General features: G+C 39.8%; 1 protein-coding gene across 1 annotated transcript in view; it reads left to right on the top strand.

Moving 5' to 3' along the window:
* Positions 1-19,639, top strand: part of TSHR (thyroid stimulating hormone receptor) — a gene marked incomplete at both ends in the record, with an annotated part of 95,149 nt that overhangs the window by 29,675 nt on the left and 45,835 nt on the right. The window contains one exon of the mRNA XM_084891586.1: positions 15,868-15,939. Coding sequence (XP_084747712.1) covers positions 15,868-15,939 — 72 coding nt within the window. The remainder of the gene's footprint in view (positions 1-15,867; positions 15,940-19,639) is intronic.

Here is a 19,639-nt window from a genome sequence, read left to right as displayed (position 1 = left end):
TTGAGTACTTACAAAAATAGTAAAAAAAAAAAAAAAAAAAAAAAAATTAAGCTGAAAAAGACTATATCACCCAGGGATTGTCACTCTCATTTTAGCCCACCTTCTCTTACCTGGGCGTCGGCTTTATTGACAGACAGCCTTGCCGTGATGGGCATGAGTAGTTTTAAGCTTCCTGCCCCTATTGCTAACAATTCTGAGAGGACTGTACAGAGAGTGGTGAGTGGGTGGTCAGCTGCGTGAAGGGGTTCAACTCCACTTGAATCACATGGAATAAATTTATGAGAAAGAGGGTTTCTATTTCTAGAAAGCAAGGATCAAAGAAAGACATGATAGGCAGACAACAACCATAGCTACCATACTTCACTTTAGTAAGACAAAGCAGGGGAGGGAAGGGATGTATATTGGTGGTGGTGGTGGTGCTGGTGGTGGTGGAAGTGGGTGCTCCCATATGTGTTTGTGAACTGGGATTATGATGTAAAGTCAGGAGCAGTGGACTAGAAACTACAAAAATGATCAGTTCCTAAAGAAAAAAATAGATGTAAATTATCATATTTTCATTCAAATTCCTTTATGTTACACTATTTTGCACAATCCCTTCTTATTTAACATAGCAAAGTCAACTACAACTCCTGGTATCCCAGCAATCAAATTAGGACTCCTTTGGGAGCAATTTTCAGAAAACCTATTATCATTTCATGAAGATAAAAGTAACAGTTAAAGATAGTCCTAGGCCTACCTAGAGATCACAAGGCCAAAACAGATTTCTTATCCAGGTAAATGCAAGTGATCAACCTGCTTTTATTTGCAAAGACCTAATCAAACAAGTACACTCATGAAATTTAGGTCCAGTGATATAAAAGAATAAGAAAGGCAGACCTTCCAAAAGAAGATTCCAAAACAATCTGAAGTTGATATCACAAAAATACATAGGCTACAGCAGAACCTTCTAAACAAGTACAAGTAACCTCAGAGTGAGTTTATGTAATGAGTGGGGTAATCAAGAATTTACACTGCTTTACCATGATGATCATAATTTGCATCAACCCAACATCCTTAATCTCAGAGTAGCGTTCAAAAATATTAAGGAACAGTCTTGCTGCTATGGCTCAGTGGTTGAGTGTCAACCCATGAACTAAGAGGTCTCAGGTTCAGGTTCAATTCCCAGTCAGGGCACATGTCAGGTTGCCAGTTCAGTCCCCAGTGGGGGCATGCAGGAGACAGCCAATCAATGATGTTTCTCTCTCATTGATGTTTTTATCCCTTTATCCCTTTCTCTTCCTCTCTCTCTAAAAATCAATCAATCAATCAATCAATCAATAAACACATATTTTTAAAATGTTAAGAAACACAGAATGTGTCTCTTTGCTGATTCATCTCTGATCAACCTTCAACACCATTCACCTGTCTCCTGTGATTCGAAATATGCTGTCAGCATCATTAACTTTTACAGCACTGAAGAGCTTCTGGGTTTTCTCACCTGTGTCTGTCTTCTTTACTAAGAGCAAAAGGATTCTGGTTTGGGTTTGTTTTGTGTTTCTTGTTTTGTTTTTGCATATTTGTTTTCCCCAAATCTAGTAATGTAAGGGAAAGGAGAAAGAAAAGGAGTAAGGGACAGAAGGCTAGAAAGGGAGGGGAGGAAGAGAGAAAATGAAATAAATCATGTTTTTTTGCCTCTTAAGGAAGTGAGCGATCAGGTAGCCTGATTTTTAGATCGTCAAAACCTCCAGGTTTTTGGCCATTCCTACTCCAGTTCCTCAGCCCTCGATTGTCAGGTTTTACTTAATCTCGGATTGAAAGCGTGATGGTGACGCTTGTGAGATTTTTAAAAAATATTTTTTTATTGATTTCATTGATCAGCTGCCTCCTGCACCCTCCCTACTGGGGATTGAGCCCACAACCTGGATATGTGACTTTGACCAGAATTGAACCTGGGACCCTTCAATCTGCAGGCAATGCTCTATCCACTGAGCCAAATGGACTAGGGCAAAGCTTGTGAGATTTTTTATGAAATTAAGTCATGAAACTGTAACCGTCGAATTATAGAACCCAGATCCATGGAACAATCAAAGGTGTAGATGCAGCATGAATCCCCAACTTAAAGCTGTGACAATGACCTCTAACCCTCATCTTAAAGCTGAAAATGACCCTGAAGAACCAAGAACCCATACAGCTGGAAACACTGAGTATTCAAGGAAATAACACTCGATATTTTATTCTGCCTGGAAGCTTAGCTCTGGATACATTACTCATGGATGTTAAACTGAAGGTGAAATCTAAGAAAAGCAAAACTGTTACAGATAGAGGCCCAGGTAGGGCAAGAGGAGGAGGACATGGCCAGGGCAGATGAAAAGGAGGTCCTAAGTGCTAATGTCTCTCAAAATTACTTCTTCAGAGTGATAATTGATTTGGGATATTTTTTTCTATACCTTTTGTTGCTTACGGTATGTCAGTTTTTAACAAACATAAATGTAGGCCAAAACATAGAATGTAATGAACAAAATAAACAGATTAACAAAATAGATCCAGAGACATAGAAGCATGGAACTGACTGTCAAATCTCAGCTGGAAGGCAGAGGTGGGTAGGTGGGTAGGGAGAGATTCACCAAAGAACTTGTATACATATAGGCATAACCCATGGACACAGGCAACAGTGTGGTGATGGCCTGGGGACGGGTAGGTCAATGGGGAAAAACAGGGACATCTGCAATACTTTCAACAATAAAGATACATTTTTTAAAAAGCAACCTCCAAAAACATTGTTGAATGACAATAATTGCTCTACCGCTTTGGGAAGAAATGTGCAATTTTAAAATGTTTTGAATCATTTTTTTTATGTTTACTGTGTTTTTTGTAACTTACAGAAACCACTTAACACACTTTTAATTATGTGAAAATGACTCATGCTCAAGAAGACATTTTCTAGATAACAATATCAGTAAGTGTATGGCTGCACTTTCCATGTCGATCTTTTATTCTGCTCTAAGTTTACAACCTCACTTTCCAAAACGTGATGCTACTCAGTAGCTGGTACATTGCGTTCATTCCTCTGAAAGTGGGCTTTAAAATTGCAGCTATTAGCTCTGCCCGGCTCGCTGGTGTCTGCGGGGCCAGAGGCTTGCCTCGTTCCCAAGACCGTCAGGCATACACCCTGAAAGAGCTCCAGAAGCACAGCCATAGCAGGAGCACCTGATCGATCCTGCACCACAACAAGGTGCATGATTTGACCACGTTTTTGGAGGAGCACCCTTGTGGGGAAGAAGTCCTGAGGGAACAAGCTGGAGGTGATGTTACTAAAAACTCTGAGGACACCTGGCACTCTACAGATGCCAGAGAACTGTCCAAAACATATAGCATTCGGGAGCTTCGTCCAGAGGACAGACTAACAATAACAAAGCCTTCGGGAGCTCCTATTATTACTGTTGATTCTAATACTAGTTGGTGGATCAATTGGGTGATCCCAGCCAACTCAGCACTTGTCATAGCCCTAAAGAACTTTTATATTATGGGGGGGAGGGAGGGGGGGAAATATGAACACATGCAAAATGACTCCAAGAAATCACAGATCAATGGTTAAAATATTAAAAACAAAGTGTGAAGGACCTTTGCTTACAGGAATATATATATATTTTTAAATACACAAAACATGCACATAACATAAACTATCTCTGCTGAGGAAAATTAACAAAGCAAGATAAAAAAAATGATTTAAATTTTATAGCCACCAAGATAGTAAAGAATTATAAAACAAAGAAGAAAAGGAAACCAGAGAGGTGAATCCTAGGAGTGGTTGATGGTTCTGGAAGAGATGATTAAGGTAGAATTTGGGCAGTGGTTTTGGCAGCCCCATAGGGCTAGATGGTTAAAAGTAAATATAGATAATATATATATAAAGTTTAGCAAAAAATCTAAGTTCTGTTCAGGCATGATCTCTGGTAAATGTCCGCACATCTAGATGGGATCCCAAAGGGCTCCACCTAAGAGTAAGGAGTAACTGGAAAAAACTTGGAGCTGTAGTAAAGTTTAAATTATCACAGTCCCTATAATTAAAAAATGTTTTTATTGATTTCAGAGAGGAAATGAGAGAGATAGAAACATCCATGTTGAAAGAGAATCATGGATCGGCTGCCTCCTGCACGCCCCCTACTGGGGTGGAGCCTGAAACCCGGGCATGTATGGGGAATCTAACTGTGACCTCCTGGTTCCTAGGTTGATGCTCAATCACTAAGCCATGCCAGCCAGGCTCAATCCCTATAATTAGATGAAGAAGGTGATCTAAAATTGCTGGTTCCCTAACCACCTACTAAAGGCAAATGTAAGTCCTCCTTGGAGGAAGATAATTCTAGGCCTCAAATAATTGTAACTTTTTTTTCTTCATATACAATGTCCTCTACATCAAGAAAATGAACCAGAAATAAAAAGGGATATCTCACTACAGAGCCTACAGATATTTTTTTAATTATTATAAAATCATTTGATGATATTTATTATTAACAACTTTATGTTTCTAAATTTGAAAATTTAGATTAATTGGACAAGTTTCTAGAGAAAAAAATACAACTAATCCAAACTGATGTAAAAAGAAATAGAAAATCTGAATTATTCAATAAACTTAAAAGAATTAAAAACTATAACGAAGGCACATTGTGATTTCCCCAGTCATTCCATTCACTTCTTCTATTTAAAATTTCATTTTCCTATTTTTGAGAAGGGATTAGCTATTGTAATGTTTTGGGAATTAAACAAGATATAAAAGGCACGGGTTTGCATGGATGGCAGGCCCGTCCCCCTGGGTCTCTCATATGCCCCGTGCCAGAGCGAACTGCGGCCTCGAACCATTGTCCGGCCTCTGCCCATGGGCTGCAGGCACTGAAGTGGGTTGCACAGGGGAAGCAGGAAAAATAAATAAATAAATAAATAAATAAATAAATAAATAAATAAATAATAAAATAAATAATAAAATAAAAAATATATGAGTACCTTCTTCCTCTCCATCTTATTTTACTCAATGTTATCAAACTTTTTTATGTTTTACTTTTGAGAATTATATATGCTGGCTCTCAATTATATTTTAAACCATAGGAGGGCAGACCATGTAGCATAGAAGAAAAATAGAGAGGAAGAAGGGAGGTCTGGGAAAAGGAGGAAAAAAAGAGAATTGTGTTTCTGGTGTTTACAGTTCTACACCCATATCCTTTGCAGCCTATGTATAGCCTTCTGACATAGAATAGTCATAAAAGGACTGGGACAGTATCCTATATAATAAAAGGCTAATTTTAATAAACAGCAGAACAACCGAATAACCGATCGCTATGATGTGCACTGACCACCAGGGGGCATATGCAAACCATGGTGGGCATCACCACAGTGAGATGGAGGAGCAGGTGAGCAGAGGCACCAGACCAAGGTGGGGCACTGGTCGCTGTCATTGGGGTGAGCCTTTGGTGGTTACTGAAAATTCTTTGCTCCTGCATGCAACAGCCCTGCCTGGTGCTTGCACTGCTGCCAATGCTGGCCCTGCTCACACTGCTGCCAGCACCCAGCACCAGCCCCAATTTCTCGGCACCATCAGCGGGTGTGAGCTGTGGCTGCTGACCCCAGTCATCCCTCAGGGCTTCTCCACTTCCCCTACTCCTGAGAGGCGATCAGGGCCAGCAACCACCTCTCACACCTGCTGCCAGAGACAGCCCTGCTCACACCTGCTACAAGTGCTAGAGCTACTGCTTGCACCCAGTGTCAGCGCCAGCCCTGCTTGCACCCGCTGCCAGTGCCCAGTGCCAGTCCCATCAGCAGGTGCAAGTGCCAGCTGCCAGCCCTGCTCACCCTTTAAGGCTTTTCCACCTCCCCCTGCTCCTGAGGGGTGATTGGGGCAGCAGCCACTGCTGCCACCAGCCCCAATCACTCTGCGCCTTCAGTAGGTGCGAGTAGGGCTGTCAACGTCAGTGTGTGGGAGCAGCAGCAGGACAGGGCTGCCAGCAGGCAAGAGACTGGGGGTGTCACGGGAGGTGCTGGGGGGGTGCAGACAATGGACTGAGACCCACCCCTGTGCTCACCGCAGCCTCGCGGACCACAGTTCCTTTCAAGGTGCATGAATTTGTGCACTGGGCCCCTAGTTAAACATAAAGGATATGCAGAGAAGCAATATAACAAAGTGGTTAAGATATGAGTGTGTGTGTGTGTGTGTGTGTGTGTGTGTGTGTGTGTTGGAGTTCTTGAGCAAGATCCTTAGATAAATTACTTAAACGCTCTAATTTTAGATTTCCTCAGTGATAAGAAAAAATCATTGTGGAACACCTCACACATCAGTGTAAATATTAAATGATAAAATACATGAAACAGTATTATTGCAGAGCCTACGACATAGAGGAATTCCATAAATAGTAGCTCTCATTTATGATTATGAAGGAGAGAAAATAAATTTAAATATATTTAACTTAATTTTAGTTTTTAATGTGTGTTAATGAGGAAAATCCCAAATCAATCAAAGTTTCCTTATTCGTACTTCACTAAAATAAAAATTTTCTGTACTAAGTAGCAGAAATAATTATGGCCCTTTTGGTAAACTGTTGTTACGTTGGGCTACCTGATGGCTAGAGTTGATCAGAACATTTGGGATCTTTCCTAAGAAAAGAGGGTGAAATAATAAATTGGCTTTTTAAAAATATATATACCATCTTTGCCAGTTGTCTGTTGCATAGTTTGTTAAGATTGTCTGGAATTTCTAAGCCTTGAGACTATAAAAATAATTTATCAGAACTACCTCCAAATAATTTTATATTGTGTAATTTCTGAATGCTGTACTTTGGACTACAACATGGGATGGATGTTCTCAGAATCACATGGGTTCAGTGAAAGTCCTGCATAAAGCCTGTTTTGTCATAAAAAGCATCCCCTTGATGCTTAAGGAATGATGTTGATAGGTTTTAGACACAGAACCTACAATGACTGGAACATACTTATCGAAACACAGAGGGCAGTTGAAAATGGCTGTTACAAGCTCTGAACAAACAAGGTCATTGACATTTCAGTGTGAACCCTCAAGAGCCCTTGAGGGGGAAAAATTTACTTTCACAGGGAACTTTCAATTGCCTGCTCTCCGATTCTAAAAAGAATAGACCAGTTCTTTTCTTTTTCCCCTTGTCCATTGGCTAAAAGACCACACAAAAACTAATCCTTCGCTTAATTTCCAGAAAAAATCTTACATTGCTTTTAGTAAAATTCCTTATTCACCTCAAGGATAGAGCTCCAAATTATCATGTCAACGTACATTTTCTTTAAACATCTGAAATTTTTACTCTGAATTTTATTAAAAGTACATTCTACTTTATGATATGGAATGAAATATTTTGGTATTGATGCTTTTCTCAATATGTTAAGACATATAGAAACACTATTTAAAATCATGCTGGAAGATAAATGTCAGTTATTTTTACCAATGATTTTTCATTTTGTGAAAGCACCTTTTCTATTCCAAATGGCATTACTCAAACACACACACACACACACACACACACACACACACACACACACACACAAACAAACAAAAAGAACCTACTATACTAAAAAAGTGCTCCTAATCATTTTGAATGGAGCTATTTGAATATGGCCTCCCGGATTCTGATGCATTTGGATTTCCCATCCACTTAGATTAATTCATTTAAAATGAAAAATCATGTAATTGCATTTTCATTGTCTTTAGTTGTTGTTGCTAATCCTCATCCAAGGATATTTTCCCCATTGATTTTTAGAGATAGTGGGAGGGAGGGGGGGTAAGAGAGACAGAGATATAATGGATGTGAGAGAGACAATCTATTGGTTGCCTCCATGTGCACCCTAACCGACGCCAAAGATTGAACTTGCAACCCAAGTGAACTTAAGTTCCCTAGATTGAGACTCTTCAGTGTGCAGGCCGATGCTCCAACCATTGAGCGACACCACCCAGGGCTCTGTTTTTTTTTTGTGTGTGTGTGTGTGTGTGTGTGTGTTTTTAATTGAGAGGATTGTTGGGAGGAGATGTGTAAGTGGTTTATTCTCTGCTTTGTTTTAATGAAGACGATTGGAAATAGGAAGTGATTTCAGTAGTCAAGGGCACATTCGTGGGCAGGCAACCAATCGGTGTGCCTCTCTCACAGTGATATTTCTCTCCCTCCCTTCAGTCCTCCTTTTTACTCTTTTTTAAAAATATTAATGAAAAAAATCTCCTAGAGAGGATTAACAGCAACAAATTGCACAATAGTAAAACAAATGTATCAGTAATAATTTATCCTCAATAAAGTAAAACCATGGGGCAAATGGTAGATGTCACATTTAAATCATATCAATATTGTCCAGTTTATTATAATACACAACTTTACGATGTACAAGTATCTGGATTTCTATGGTCATGTTGGTAGTTCAGTGTTATAGACTTGGCACCATCTCAATGAAATCGAGTTGATTGCTAGACACAGCTATTTAATGCAAAAGGAGGCCCTTGAAATGCAGGTGACAATATTAAACAGAAAACCTTGACACAGAATCACAAAATACTCTCAGTCTGATTGCCAAAGGACCGAAGCTGACACTCAAATGGGACCACACATGCTTAGCTCAGCCATGCCAGGGAAGGCCAACTGGGGTTCTCAACTCAGAAAAATTCAGTCATGCTCCACCCTCATACTTCACATTCTTTATCAAGCAGGGGCTGCAGTGGGAAGCAGGCATATTAATGACAACACACACACACACACACACACACACACAGTGGAGCTGTGATTTCAGAAACCTTCTAAGAAACAGGGTGTTGGAATGCTGATTGAATTTACACGTTGATAAAAGTTCAGTGAAATGAGCCTACTATCTATCATGCAAGGTGACTGTGTAAAATGTAATCGCACAAACTGTTCTTGTTGGAACAGGGAGCAATCTGCTCCTTTTCCTTGCATGGACCCGAGTTTTCTCCCCCACAGCTACTGCAGGAACACGAAAGACAGCCCTTAAAACTGGATCCTGTTCTGCAAACCGTGCAAGTCAATAGGTGGCATTTCACAGGCATTTCTATTTCTCATCATGTCTTCCCAGTGTAGACATCTGAGAAATACAAATCTTGCCTCGGCAAGGCTCAAAGGAGACATTTGATTCTCTAAGTCCTCATTTCACTGATCATGCTTAGTTCAATAAGTCATAGAAAAAATAAATTCAATTGCATCATCAGCTTAAATATTTACTCTCCCTTATAATTCCCATATCCCAAAGCCAAGTTGTTTAACTGTAAAATGTATATACTCCACTTAGGATATGGCACTGTAGCTGTAAACTGTTTTTTCCTGATGAGTTATATGTGATGTCTGAATCATTAGTAATAAATAGTGGTAACGTTTCCTTTTTTTGGTTTTGTTTTTGGGATTTTTTAAAATATATTTTATTGATTTTTTTTTATTTATATTTTATTGATTTTTTTTACTGAGAGGAAGAGAGAGAGAGAGAGCTAGAAACATCGATGAGAGAGAAACATCGACCAGCTGCCTCTTGCACACCCCCTACCGGGGATATGCCCACAACCAAGGTGCATGCCCTTGACTGGAATCGAACCCAGGGCCCTTCAGTCCGCAGACCGATGCTCTACCACTGAGCCAAACTGTTTTCGGCTTATTTTATTGATTTTTTACAGAGAAGAATGGAGAGAGTTAGAAACATTGATGTGAGAGAAGCATTGATCAGCTGCCCCCTGCACACTCCCCACTGGGGATGTGACTGCAGCCAAAGTACATGCCCTTGACTGGAATCGAACCAGGGACCCTTGAATCCGCAGGCCGATACTCTATCCACTGAGCCAAACCAGCTTCAAATGTTTTTGGGATTTTTATTAACATTATTCCAGATGTCCCCCATTCCTTCCCCCTTTGCCCACTTCCACCCAGTCCCTACCCACCTCCCTCTGTCCTTCACCACACTGTTTTCTGGGTTGATGGGCTTTGCATATATGTTCTTTGACTGATTTCTAAACCTTCCTTCATCCAGCCTCACACACACCTCCTTCCCCTCTTAGAGCTGTCAGTCTGTCCATGTACCCCTCTGGTCCCATTTTGTTCATCAGTTTATTTTGTTCATTAGATTTCACATATAAGTGAGATCACACAGTATTTTTCTTTCTCTGGCTGGCTTATTTTGCTTGGTATAATAATTTCCAGATCCCTCCGGGCTGTCTCAAAGGTTAAGATATTCTTCTTTTTACAGCTACATAGTATCGGGTCTAGTAATAATTAATGTCGTTTTTAACATTCGTTTAAAATCTTGCTTGGCGTTGACTTGTATTGACATAACCTTCAAACATGTGGTATCTACAGAACGTGTGAAGTGCAATTAACAAGTTTTGCTTGAAAAAGTTTGTGTTTGGTTTGGTTTTTGTTGCAGAACTAGGGCTAAGAAGATGGCGGATGAAGAGCATATTCGGCACTGCATGCTTTACGAGTTCCAATTAGGAAGAAAAGCAAGTGAGGCTGCAAAAAACATCTGTAGTGCTCTTGGTCAAGATGCAGTTAGCGCCAGAAAATGCCAGCGTTGGTTTGAGAAATTTCGCGAGGGAAATTTTTCGTTAGATGACAAGAGTGGTCGAGGCCGTGTGTCCAATTTTGATCAAGAAGCTCTTCAAGCTCTTTTGGTGCAAAATCCTCAAATTACCCAACAAGAGCTTGCGACAACTTTAAATTGTTCGCAGAAAACAATTTCCAATCAATTGCGTGCACTTGGCAAAATCCAAAAGTTTGGAAAATGGGTTCCTCATGAGTTGACCGACAACAACAGTAATCAAAGAGTCACAATTTGCAGTTTGCTCCTCTCTCCTCAAAACCGTTTGCCGTTTTTAGAGCAAATTGTTACCGGAGATGAACCATGGGTGCTGTATGTTAATTTGAAAAGGCGGCCTCAATGGTTGGACAAAAATGAGGCTCCACAGCCCACGCCAAAACCTGACTTGCATGCGAAACAAGTGATGTTGTGTGTTTGGTGGAATTTTAAAGGAATTCTTCATTATGAACTTTTACCATCTAACCAAACCATTACAAGTGCAGTGTATAGTGCCCAATTGGAAAGGTTAGCCCAAGCTTTAAGAGAAAAAGAACCCGCGCTGATTAATCGGAAGGGCGTAATTCTTCACCACGATAACGCACGACCGCTAACTGCAAGAATCACTGCTGAAAAACTGCGCCAGTTGGAATGGGAAGTTCTCCCTCAACCTGCATATTCTCCTGATATTGCCCCTTCCGATTACCATTTGTTTCGTTCTTTGCAAAACTTTCTTCTTGGAAAAAAATTTAATAATGAAGAATGCCTCAAAAATGCATTGACCAAATTTTTTGCATCAAAATCACAAGAATTTTACAACAGAGGGATTAAAATGCTTCCTGAGTGTTGGGCACAAGTAGTAGAAAACAATGGCAACTATATTGTTGATTAAATTTTGTTGTATTGTTTAAATAAATTCAATTTAAAAAAGTATTAGAAAACGATATTAATTATTACTAGACCTAATATTTCATAGTGTAAATGTACCACAACTTTTTTATCCACTCATCTACTAATGGACACTTGGGCTGTCTCCAGATCTTGGCTATCCTATAATAAAAGGATATGGAAATCGATCCTAATGGCAGAATGACCAGAATGACCGCTCTACCAGTCACTATGAGGCACACTGACCACCTTTTGATCTCTTTCCCTGGCTGGCAGGCTCTGATCACCCAATGACAAATGGGAAACCAGGGGTGGATGGCAGGGGATGTGGGTGGCACCAGGCCAAGGCCCCCACCCCACTGGTTGCACCACATACAGAGGGTGACCCGTGGCAGGGGTGGGGCTGATGAGTGTACAGGAACAGCCGACCTCTCGGTCCCTTCCCTCTGCCGTCAGGCTCTGATCACCCGATGGCAAATGGGGAACCAGGGATGTTTGGTGGCAGGACACGAGACCAGCTGCAGGCAGCTGGAGAAGGTGGTCCTAATCATAGGCCAGGCCTAGAGACCATCCTGTGCATGAATTTTGTGCACCAGGCCTCTAGTTGTAAATAACGCTGCTATGGAAAAAAAATAACACTGCTATGAACATAGGGGTAAAATACATATTCTTTATGATTGGTGTTTGAGGATTCTTAAGATATATTCTGAGAAGTGGGATTGGTGGATCAAAAGGCAATTCCATTTTTAATTTTTTGAGGCAACTCCATTCTGTTTTCCACAGTGGCTATACCAGTCTGCATTCCCACCAACAGTGCAGAAGGGTTCCCTTTTCTCCACATCCTCACCAGCACTTGTTGTTTGTTGCTGTATTGATGGTAGCCATTCTGGAAGGTGGGAGGTCATATCTCATTATAGCTTTAATTTGTATCTCTTTGATGATTAGTGACATTGAGCATTTTTTTTTCATATGTCTATTAGTCATCTGTATATCCCCTTTGAAGAAGTGTCTACGGTATTCAGGTCTTTGGCTTATTTTTTAACTGGATTGTTTGTCTTGGTGTTGAGTTGTGTATGTTCCTTAAATATTTTGGAAATTAACCCCTTATCAGATGTACAATTAATGAATATGTTCTCCCATGTAGTTGGTTCCCTTTTCATTTTGTTGATGGCTTCTTTTACTGTGAAAAAGCTTTTTATTTTTATGTAGTCTCATTTATTTTTTTCCTTTGTTTCCCTTGTCATAGGAGATATATCAGCAAAAATATTGCTATAAGATATCTGCAATTTTACTGCCTATGTTTTTTTTCTAGGATTTTTATGGCTTAATGACTTATATTTAAGTCATTTATCCATTTTAAGTTTATTCTTGTGTCTGGTGTAAGTTGGTGGTACAGTTTTTGTTGTTGTTGTTGTTGTTGTTTTTTGCATGTACCTGTCCATCTTAGAAATCATTACTCGAATTTTATTTTAAATTAAATATTATTTACTTTTGAACACAGAATAAACCCCAAAATGTTTAGTCAATGTCAGGTATAAATTAGGTCCACATTACCTACACGCAGAGTGTGATCTAACAATGAGTATGCCCTAAGACCCATGCCCTAGGACAAGCTCTATAAGACAGACTATATTTTAGTTTAAGAAACTCAATCTCCTTGGATGATACCCAACAGGATATCTTATCCTTTGTTTTCCTTTGCATGGCCCAATTTTTCTTGGAGATTGTAGTCAAACGACTTGTTATTCTCATATCTTTGTAACTTCAGAATCTTGGATCTGGACCAACTGGCTTTTCATCAAACCAATTAAGAGAATGTAAGCGTGAGTGAAACTTGTGATGAAGGGAAAGGGATTTATGGGACCTGGATTTCTGAAATCATATTAAGGCAACATTGGGCTTCTTGCTGAAACACCAAGATTTGCAAAGAGCTAATAATCTACACTTTTGTCTGCCCTCCTCTGCAGGCCTGGGTCCCCCCAACTGCCCTCCCCTGCCAGCCCGGTCACACACACCCCTTGCCAGCCTGGTCACCCCAACTGTCCTCCCCTGCAGGCCTGATCGCACACAACTGCCCTTCCCTACAGGCCATCTTGTGGCAGCCATCTTGTGTCCACATGAGGGCAGCCATCTTTGACCACATAGAGGCAACCATCTTGTGTGTTGGAGCAATGGTAAATTTGCATATTACTCTTTTATTCGATAGGATTTGGCCCTGATGAGGCTTTGATTTGGAAAGTCATGAATATAATGCTCAATAAGCAGACATGGCATACCAAGTAAAAGGAATTGCTACAAATGGGCTGCTAGTAATGTGGTAGTAAGGTATCAGGGGGGTGGGAAGGGTTCTATTGCCCTGTGACTAGTCTTAGACATTTATCGAGCCTGTCCCTAGACTGTGAACTTCACAGCGTTTCTCATATTTTCCCCCTCCCCTTTGTAGGACAGGAAGGCTACACTGGGCTGGAGTTCGGCATTTCCCTTCCCCAGGGCAGTTAGGCTGTGGTTACCTAGTTCCCCTGAGCCAGGCCTTGCTAAGCACAGAGTGCTCTGGTGTGTTTCCAAACAGTTCCTCTTCCTCTCTCTTTGCTAGAAGCACAGGTGTTAGGCTGTGGTTACCTAGTTCCCCTGAGCCAGGCCTTGCTAAGCACAGAGTGCTCTGGTGTGTTTCCAAACAGTTCCTCTTCCTCTCTCTTTGCTAGAAGCACAGGTGTTGGGGGGGGGGGGGGGGGAGAGGGGTGTTCTCTGATATTTACTATCAGAACCTGGTTAAGATAATGGAGGAAAATCTCACAAAATTGTGGAAGTGCCTCTCTGACTGGGTCCCTCTTGAGTTTTCAGCTCTCAGAATTGTCCACACGGGGCCTCCAGTGATTTTTCAATCACAGTTCAGGTTTTCATACACTGCACCCTCATGGTTTCCCTCAAGTCCCTGCTCTGGGAAGCTGGACCCCCTGTATCTGGCTGTCTCCCCAGTTTGCCCTATTTGCCTTCCCTCATGGGTACAAGAAGAGTTGTTGATTTTTTTTTTTTTCAGTCTGATCAGCTTTTTCCTTATTGTTAGGATGGAGGGGTAACATTCAGTGCCCTGGCAAGCAGGAATGGAAACTGGAAGTGCTAAACACAGGCATGGACAAAAGTAAGCGTACAGTTGTGAGTATGCAAGACAGTTTATTCTTATATTATTTATTAATTATTGTATTATTTTTCAAATGAACAACTCTAAGCCTACTTTTGCCCATCCCTGTATATTTCAATCACTGCAGAAATTAGTGGTTCAAAGCATGCATAGATCAAGGGAATTGATTGTTGAGAAATAACCTGGAAGCCTGGAGAGGAAAATACATAATTTTCACCTAAATCTTCAAATAAGGTAATAAATGAATGATGTACGATTGCCAATTTTTAAACAGCAGAACGGATCCATGGGGAAGGTGGTGTGCACAGTGAGTCATTATCTTTTTGCAATGTGAGCTAGTACAGTAGGTACACCTTTTTTTCATTCAGGATTCTATTCAAGCAGTTGCTATAGCAAAGAAAGTAAAAAATGGGCTCCTAGTTGGAGAGATAGTGGAAGGCATGAAGATCTCTTAGTGTCTATAAGAAAAAGTCTCTGACTGCTGAAAAATATCCAGCAAAGCAAACTAGAAGAAAAGCCACAACCTCTCAATTTCATATGCAATAATGATACCATGATTCTGAGGAGAATTAGCCCTTGTCAGTCAGCTGTTTCCAACCAGCAGCAAGTAGATGATTTAATAAGGTACTAGTGGAAAAGACCTTTGTTCAGGCAAAATTTTTTAATCCTTAAGATGTAGCAAATCCTTTTTAAAAAAATATTCACCTAATGATATGGTTTTTATTTATTTTAGAGAGAAAAAAAGGGAAGAGGAGAAAAAGAATGAGAAACTGTGATGTGGTTGCTTTCCTTACGTGTCCCAACAGGGGATCAAACATGTGCCCTGACTGGGAATCGAACTCAAAACCATTTGGTGTATGGGATGACATTCCAACCAACTGAGCCACCAGGCCAGGACTCAAATATGTTTAATTACTCTTAATATTCCAATGGCATTCCAAGACATTTCCATTGATAAGTCCATGATATGAATTCTGTAATCCTGATAAACTTATGAATGTATGATGTTGCCCTTTAGTTACATACTGAATATGATGTTAGACACAGTATATCAGTTTACTGGTAATTCTGAGGTGAAGTTTAAGGATTTATTTTCTCTGCATTTGATTCTCACTCTTATTCCTTGTTTTGTTGAGAAAAAATGTATTTTGTTTTTCATTGTGTATTAATATTTTATTATGTATGATGAAATACATATTGTAAGAACCATCATGCCTCTAGTAATGTGTTCTGCATAATTAAGGTGAGTAATTAGAAAAGTCCAATGATTAAAATTTTAATTGTGTAACTTATTCTTATAGGAAGTTTACAGAGACTCATCTGAAAACCATTCCCAGTCATGCATTTTCAAATCTGCCCAATATTTCCAGGATGTAAGTAATTTTTTTAATATCAAAAAGCTTGCAATTGTCACATGCTATGTTCCAAATGTGTTAAATCCAGAAAAATAATCTATATAAGTAATGTATATGAATTTTTTATGTACAAAATCTTTATTTTGTTTTGCTACATCTCCATTCCCTAATTCCTAGGTGATTTTTTAAAGCTAAAATAAATTTTAATTCATTTGATCTTGAACATTTAAAAATTCTTAATGTATTTTAATATAACTTGGGATGTGGCAAAATCTTAGCTGGGACTCTCTCTCATAAACAGATTTCTCTGTCTATAATTGACCTATCTTAATTACCAATTCTTAATCCACTTTTTACTACTAGAATGAATGCTTACATTTTGCCATAAATGTAGCTAAAGATGTCTGATTTCACTATTACCTAATATAACTCATTCCTGAGTATATCCAGTCCTGACCTGTTATTAAAAGTACCAGCCTACATTACAACCTTCCTTCCAAATATCATCACCTTGATGTCCCACAAGCAGTACACACTCATTATATCCCAAAATAAACTCTTCATCTTCCCCTAAACTGCCCCTTCCCGACTCCTCCTTTTAACAGCACTGTCATTTAGTGGCTAAAAACTTCAAATTCCCCTACAGCGCTTCCTTTTCCCTCATCTCCTTTATACAATTTCCTATTCTGTGTCTTCACTTATCTGTGTAGACTTATATGAGAGGTGTGTTACCTGGATGATGGGGGGTAGTCAGGGAAGGATTCCTGGAGAAAATGGCACCTAATTTGCAATCTGCATTATCTGGCTAAATAATCGAACAAAAAATAAGTAGAAAAAAAAAAATTTCTAAGCAGAAGAGAAAATCCTTGGCTGTCGGTGAAATTAAAATAAATTTCTCCAGGCTGGGAAGAAACAGTAGAGAAAAATAAGACTGGGAGGAGGTAAGCAAGTACAGGGCCTGTGAATCATTGGAAGGAGTTTGAAATCTTCCCTAAGGGCCAAGCCACTGAATGGTTACAAGCAGGAAAGTGACAGATCAGGTATTCTAGAAACCTTCCCTTGACTGTGCTGTGGACAGGAATAGAAGTGGAGCAAGACTGAAGACAAGAAGCCAGTGAGCAGGTTGAATCAGGGTCCTGGGAAGAGGAGATGAAGAACTAAATGATGTTGGTTATGTGGAAATAAAGAAAAAGTGACCAGATGTGAGAAATAAATAGGAATACATAATAAACTAGGAAGTTGATTGATTTGGAGGGGGAGGGATATGGAGAATAACTTCATTCAATTTTCTGACTGTGTGGTTGATGAGCATATTTGCCAAGATAGAGAAGTCTTCCATACATTTGCTGTGGAGATGCAGGGGGTAAGTTAGGAATTCAATTTGGGGCATATGACATTTAAGGTGCCTTTGGAACCTCAAAGTAGACATTAGGACATAATTTTTTCACTCGTTCAAGAAATATTTATTCAGTCCATATTATGTGCCAATTGTTGTTCTAAGAGATAGGCATATACCAGGAAACAAAGAGACAAAGATCCATGCCCCTGTGGAGCTTGCATTTGAATGAAGAAAATAGACAATGAATCAAAAATGTAACAAATTAGCTGAAACTGGTTTAGCTCAGTGGATAGAGCGTCGGTCTGCGGACTGAAAGGTCCCAGGTTCGATTCCGGTCAAGGGCATGTATTATACCTCGGTTGTGGGCACATCCCCAGCAGGGGGCGTGCAAGAGGCAGCTGATCGATGTCTCTCTCTCTCTCATCAATGTTTCTAACTTTCTATCCCTCTTTCTTCCTCTCTGTAAAAAATCAATAAAATATATATATATATTTTTTTTAAATGTAACAAATTAGATATATACTAGAGGCCCAATGCACAAAATTCGTGCAGGGGGGAAGAGAGGGGTGGAGGTGTCCCTCAGCCTGGCCTGCACCCTCTCCAATTTGGGACCCCTCGAAGGATATCTTACTGCTGGTTTACAGGGATCGGGCCATGGGGGTGTAGCCAGTCTGGTTAAGAGGATTTTATCCTTTCCTTTCCTTTCCTTCTTTCCTTTCCTTTCCTTTCCTTTCCTTTCCTTTCCTTTCCTTTCCTTTCCTTTCCTTTCCTTTCCTTTCCTTTCCTTTCCTTTCCTTTCCTTTCCTTTCCTTTCCTTTCCTTTCCTTTCCTTTCCTTTTCAGCATCTCCTTGAGCATATGCCAGGGCTGGCTGGAAGCAGGTGTCTGGGATTTATTTATCTTCTATAATTGAAACTTTGTAGCCTTGAGCAGAGGCCAGGGCTGGCCAGGGCTGGTGGGAAGTTCGGCTTCTCCATCGCCAGGGGGAACCCAAGCCTCCTGCTCACTCCAGCTTAATGGCCACCACCATCTTTGGTGGGTTAATTTTCATTCTTGCTCCTGATTGGCTGGTGGGTGTAGCAGAGTGATGGTTAATTTGCATGTTTCTTTTTTATTAGTGTAGATATTAATTTAGAAGGGACTTATGGATATGGTAAAAATTAAAACAGAGTAAGGAGGACTAGAAGTTAGTATGTTGGGGTCCTCAGGGGGAAGATCTGGGTGGACACTAGACTTGGGAGTCATAATCAGGTATTTGTAACTTGGAACAGGGAAAGGAGTCAGTAGAGAGGAAGAGGCTAAAAAAAATAAAAGTGAAGAAAGAACAATTTTTAAGAGCACCAAGGAGCGGGACTCACCTTTTACAGAAGATGGTGACTTATTACAATGCAATGAGAAAGTAATAGTAAGAGATAGGGCAGGTGCAGGCATATTAACAGGCTTATTTGGAGGGACTTCAAGAAATCCTTATCTCAAGATTTCTTTCCTTTCTACAAATTATTAAAAGAGCATACTCTCAACCATAAAATAAAATTTATAAAAAATTAAGAGTATATACTAATATCTAGGGTAGAGCTGGCAGAGTCAGAAATTTGAAAAGGTTTTAAATGAATGTGATGAGCAATTAAAGAAAGAAGATTGACTGAGATATTTGAAGGTCTTACTAAAGATTCCTCCAGGGAAACTGTGCTAGATTCTCCAGTCTAGGTTACGTGAGCCAAAACCCATCAAAGCATTTATCACCCTCTATGTTAATCCCATTTATCTGCCTATACCTCCCATTGCTGTGAGTTTCTGAAAGCTAGGGAACATGTCTGTTCAGTCATTTGTTGATTGAAAGCACACACACATACATGAATAATCATCAAAGAGGTGATATATCTAGGGGCAACAGAGAGATCACCAAAGAGATCCTAGGTAGGTTTTCCTGGGACAGTATAAATTCTCACCTATTATTCTAACATACTATTAGCACCCTGTTTTGACTCACAAAAATATCCTATATTGCATGATAAATGTTATGTTCACCCTAGTGGTTACATAAGACTTAAATGGTAAGAAAAAAATTTGAAGAAGTAGAATCTGATTTTTCTTGGTTATAAAAATGGGATTAGCAAGTAGAGAATCACTCTTTTCATCCCCCTGATAAATGGTTCCTACATGTTGGCTCTCCCAATAAAACCTTGAGAAAGCTCTACACTTCTGAACTAGCAAAGTCAAAAGAAAATTTGGATCAAATGGATATGATGCAAACTTGGATAAACAAGTTTGCAGCATTCAAAATTAATCTTGTCTTTCAGATTGCTCAGCTTCATCCATTATAAATCCCCACAATCTCTACACAATAAGTTATTTTCAACATCTCCAATTGCTTTCTCTA

This window comes from Pipistrellus hanaki, assembly GCF_964339955.1.
Source record: "Pipistrellus hanaki genome assembly, chromosome: 1".
Taxonomy (NCBI): Eukaryota; Metazoa; Chordata; class Mammalia; order Chiroptera; family Vespertilionidae; genus Pipistrellus; species Pipistrellus hanaki.
The sequence above is the reverse complement of the archived record's forward strand: the minus strand, read 5'-3'. Positions and strand labels throughout refer to the sequence as shown.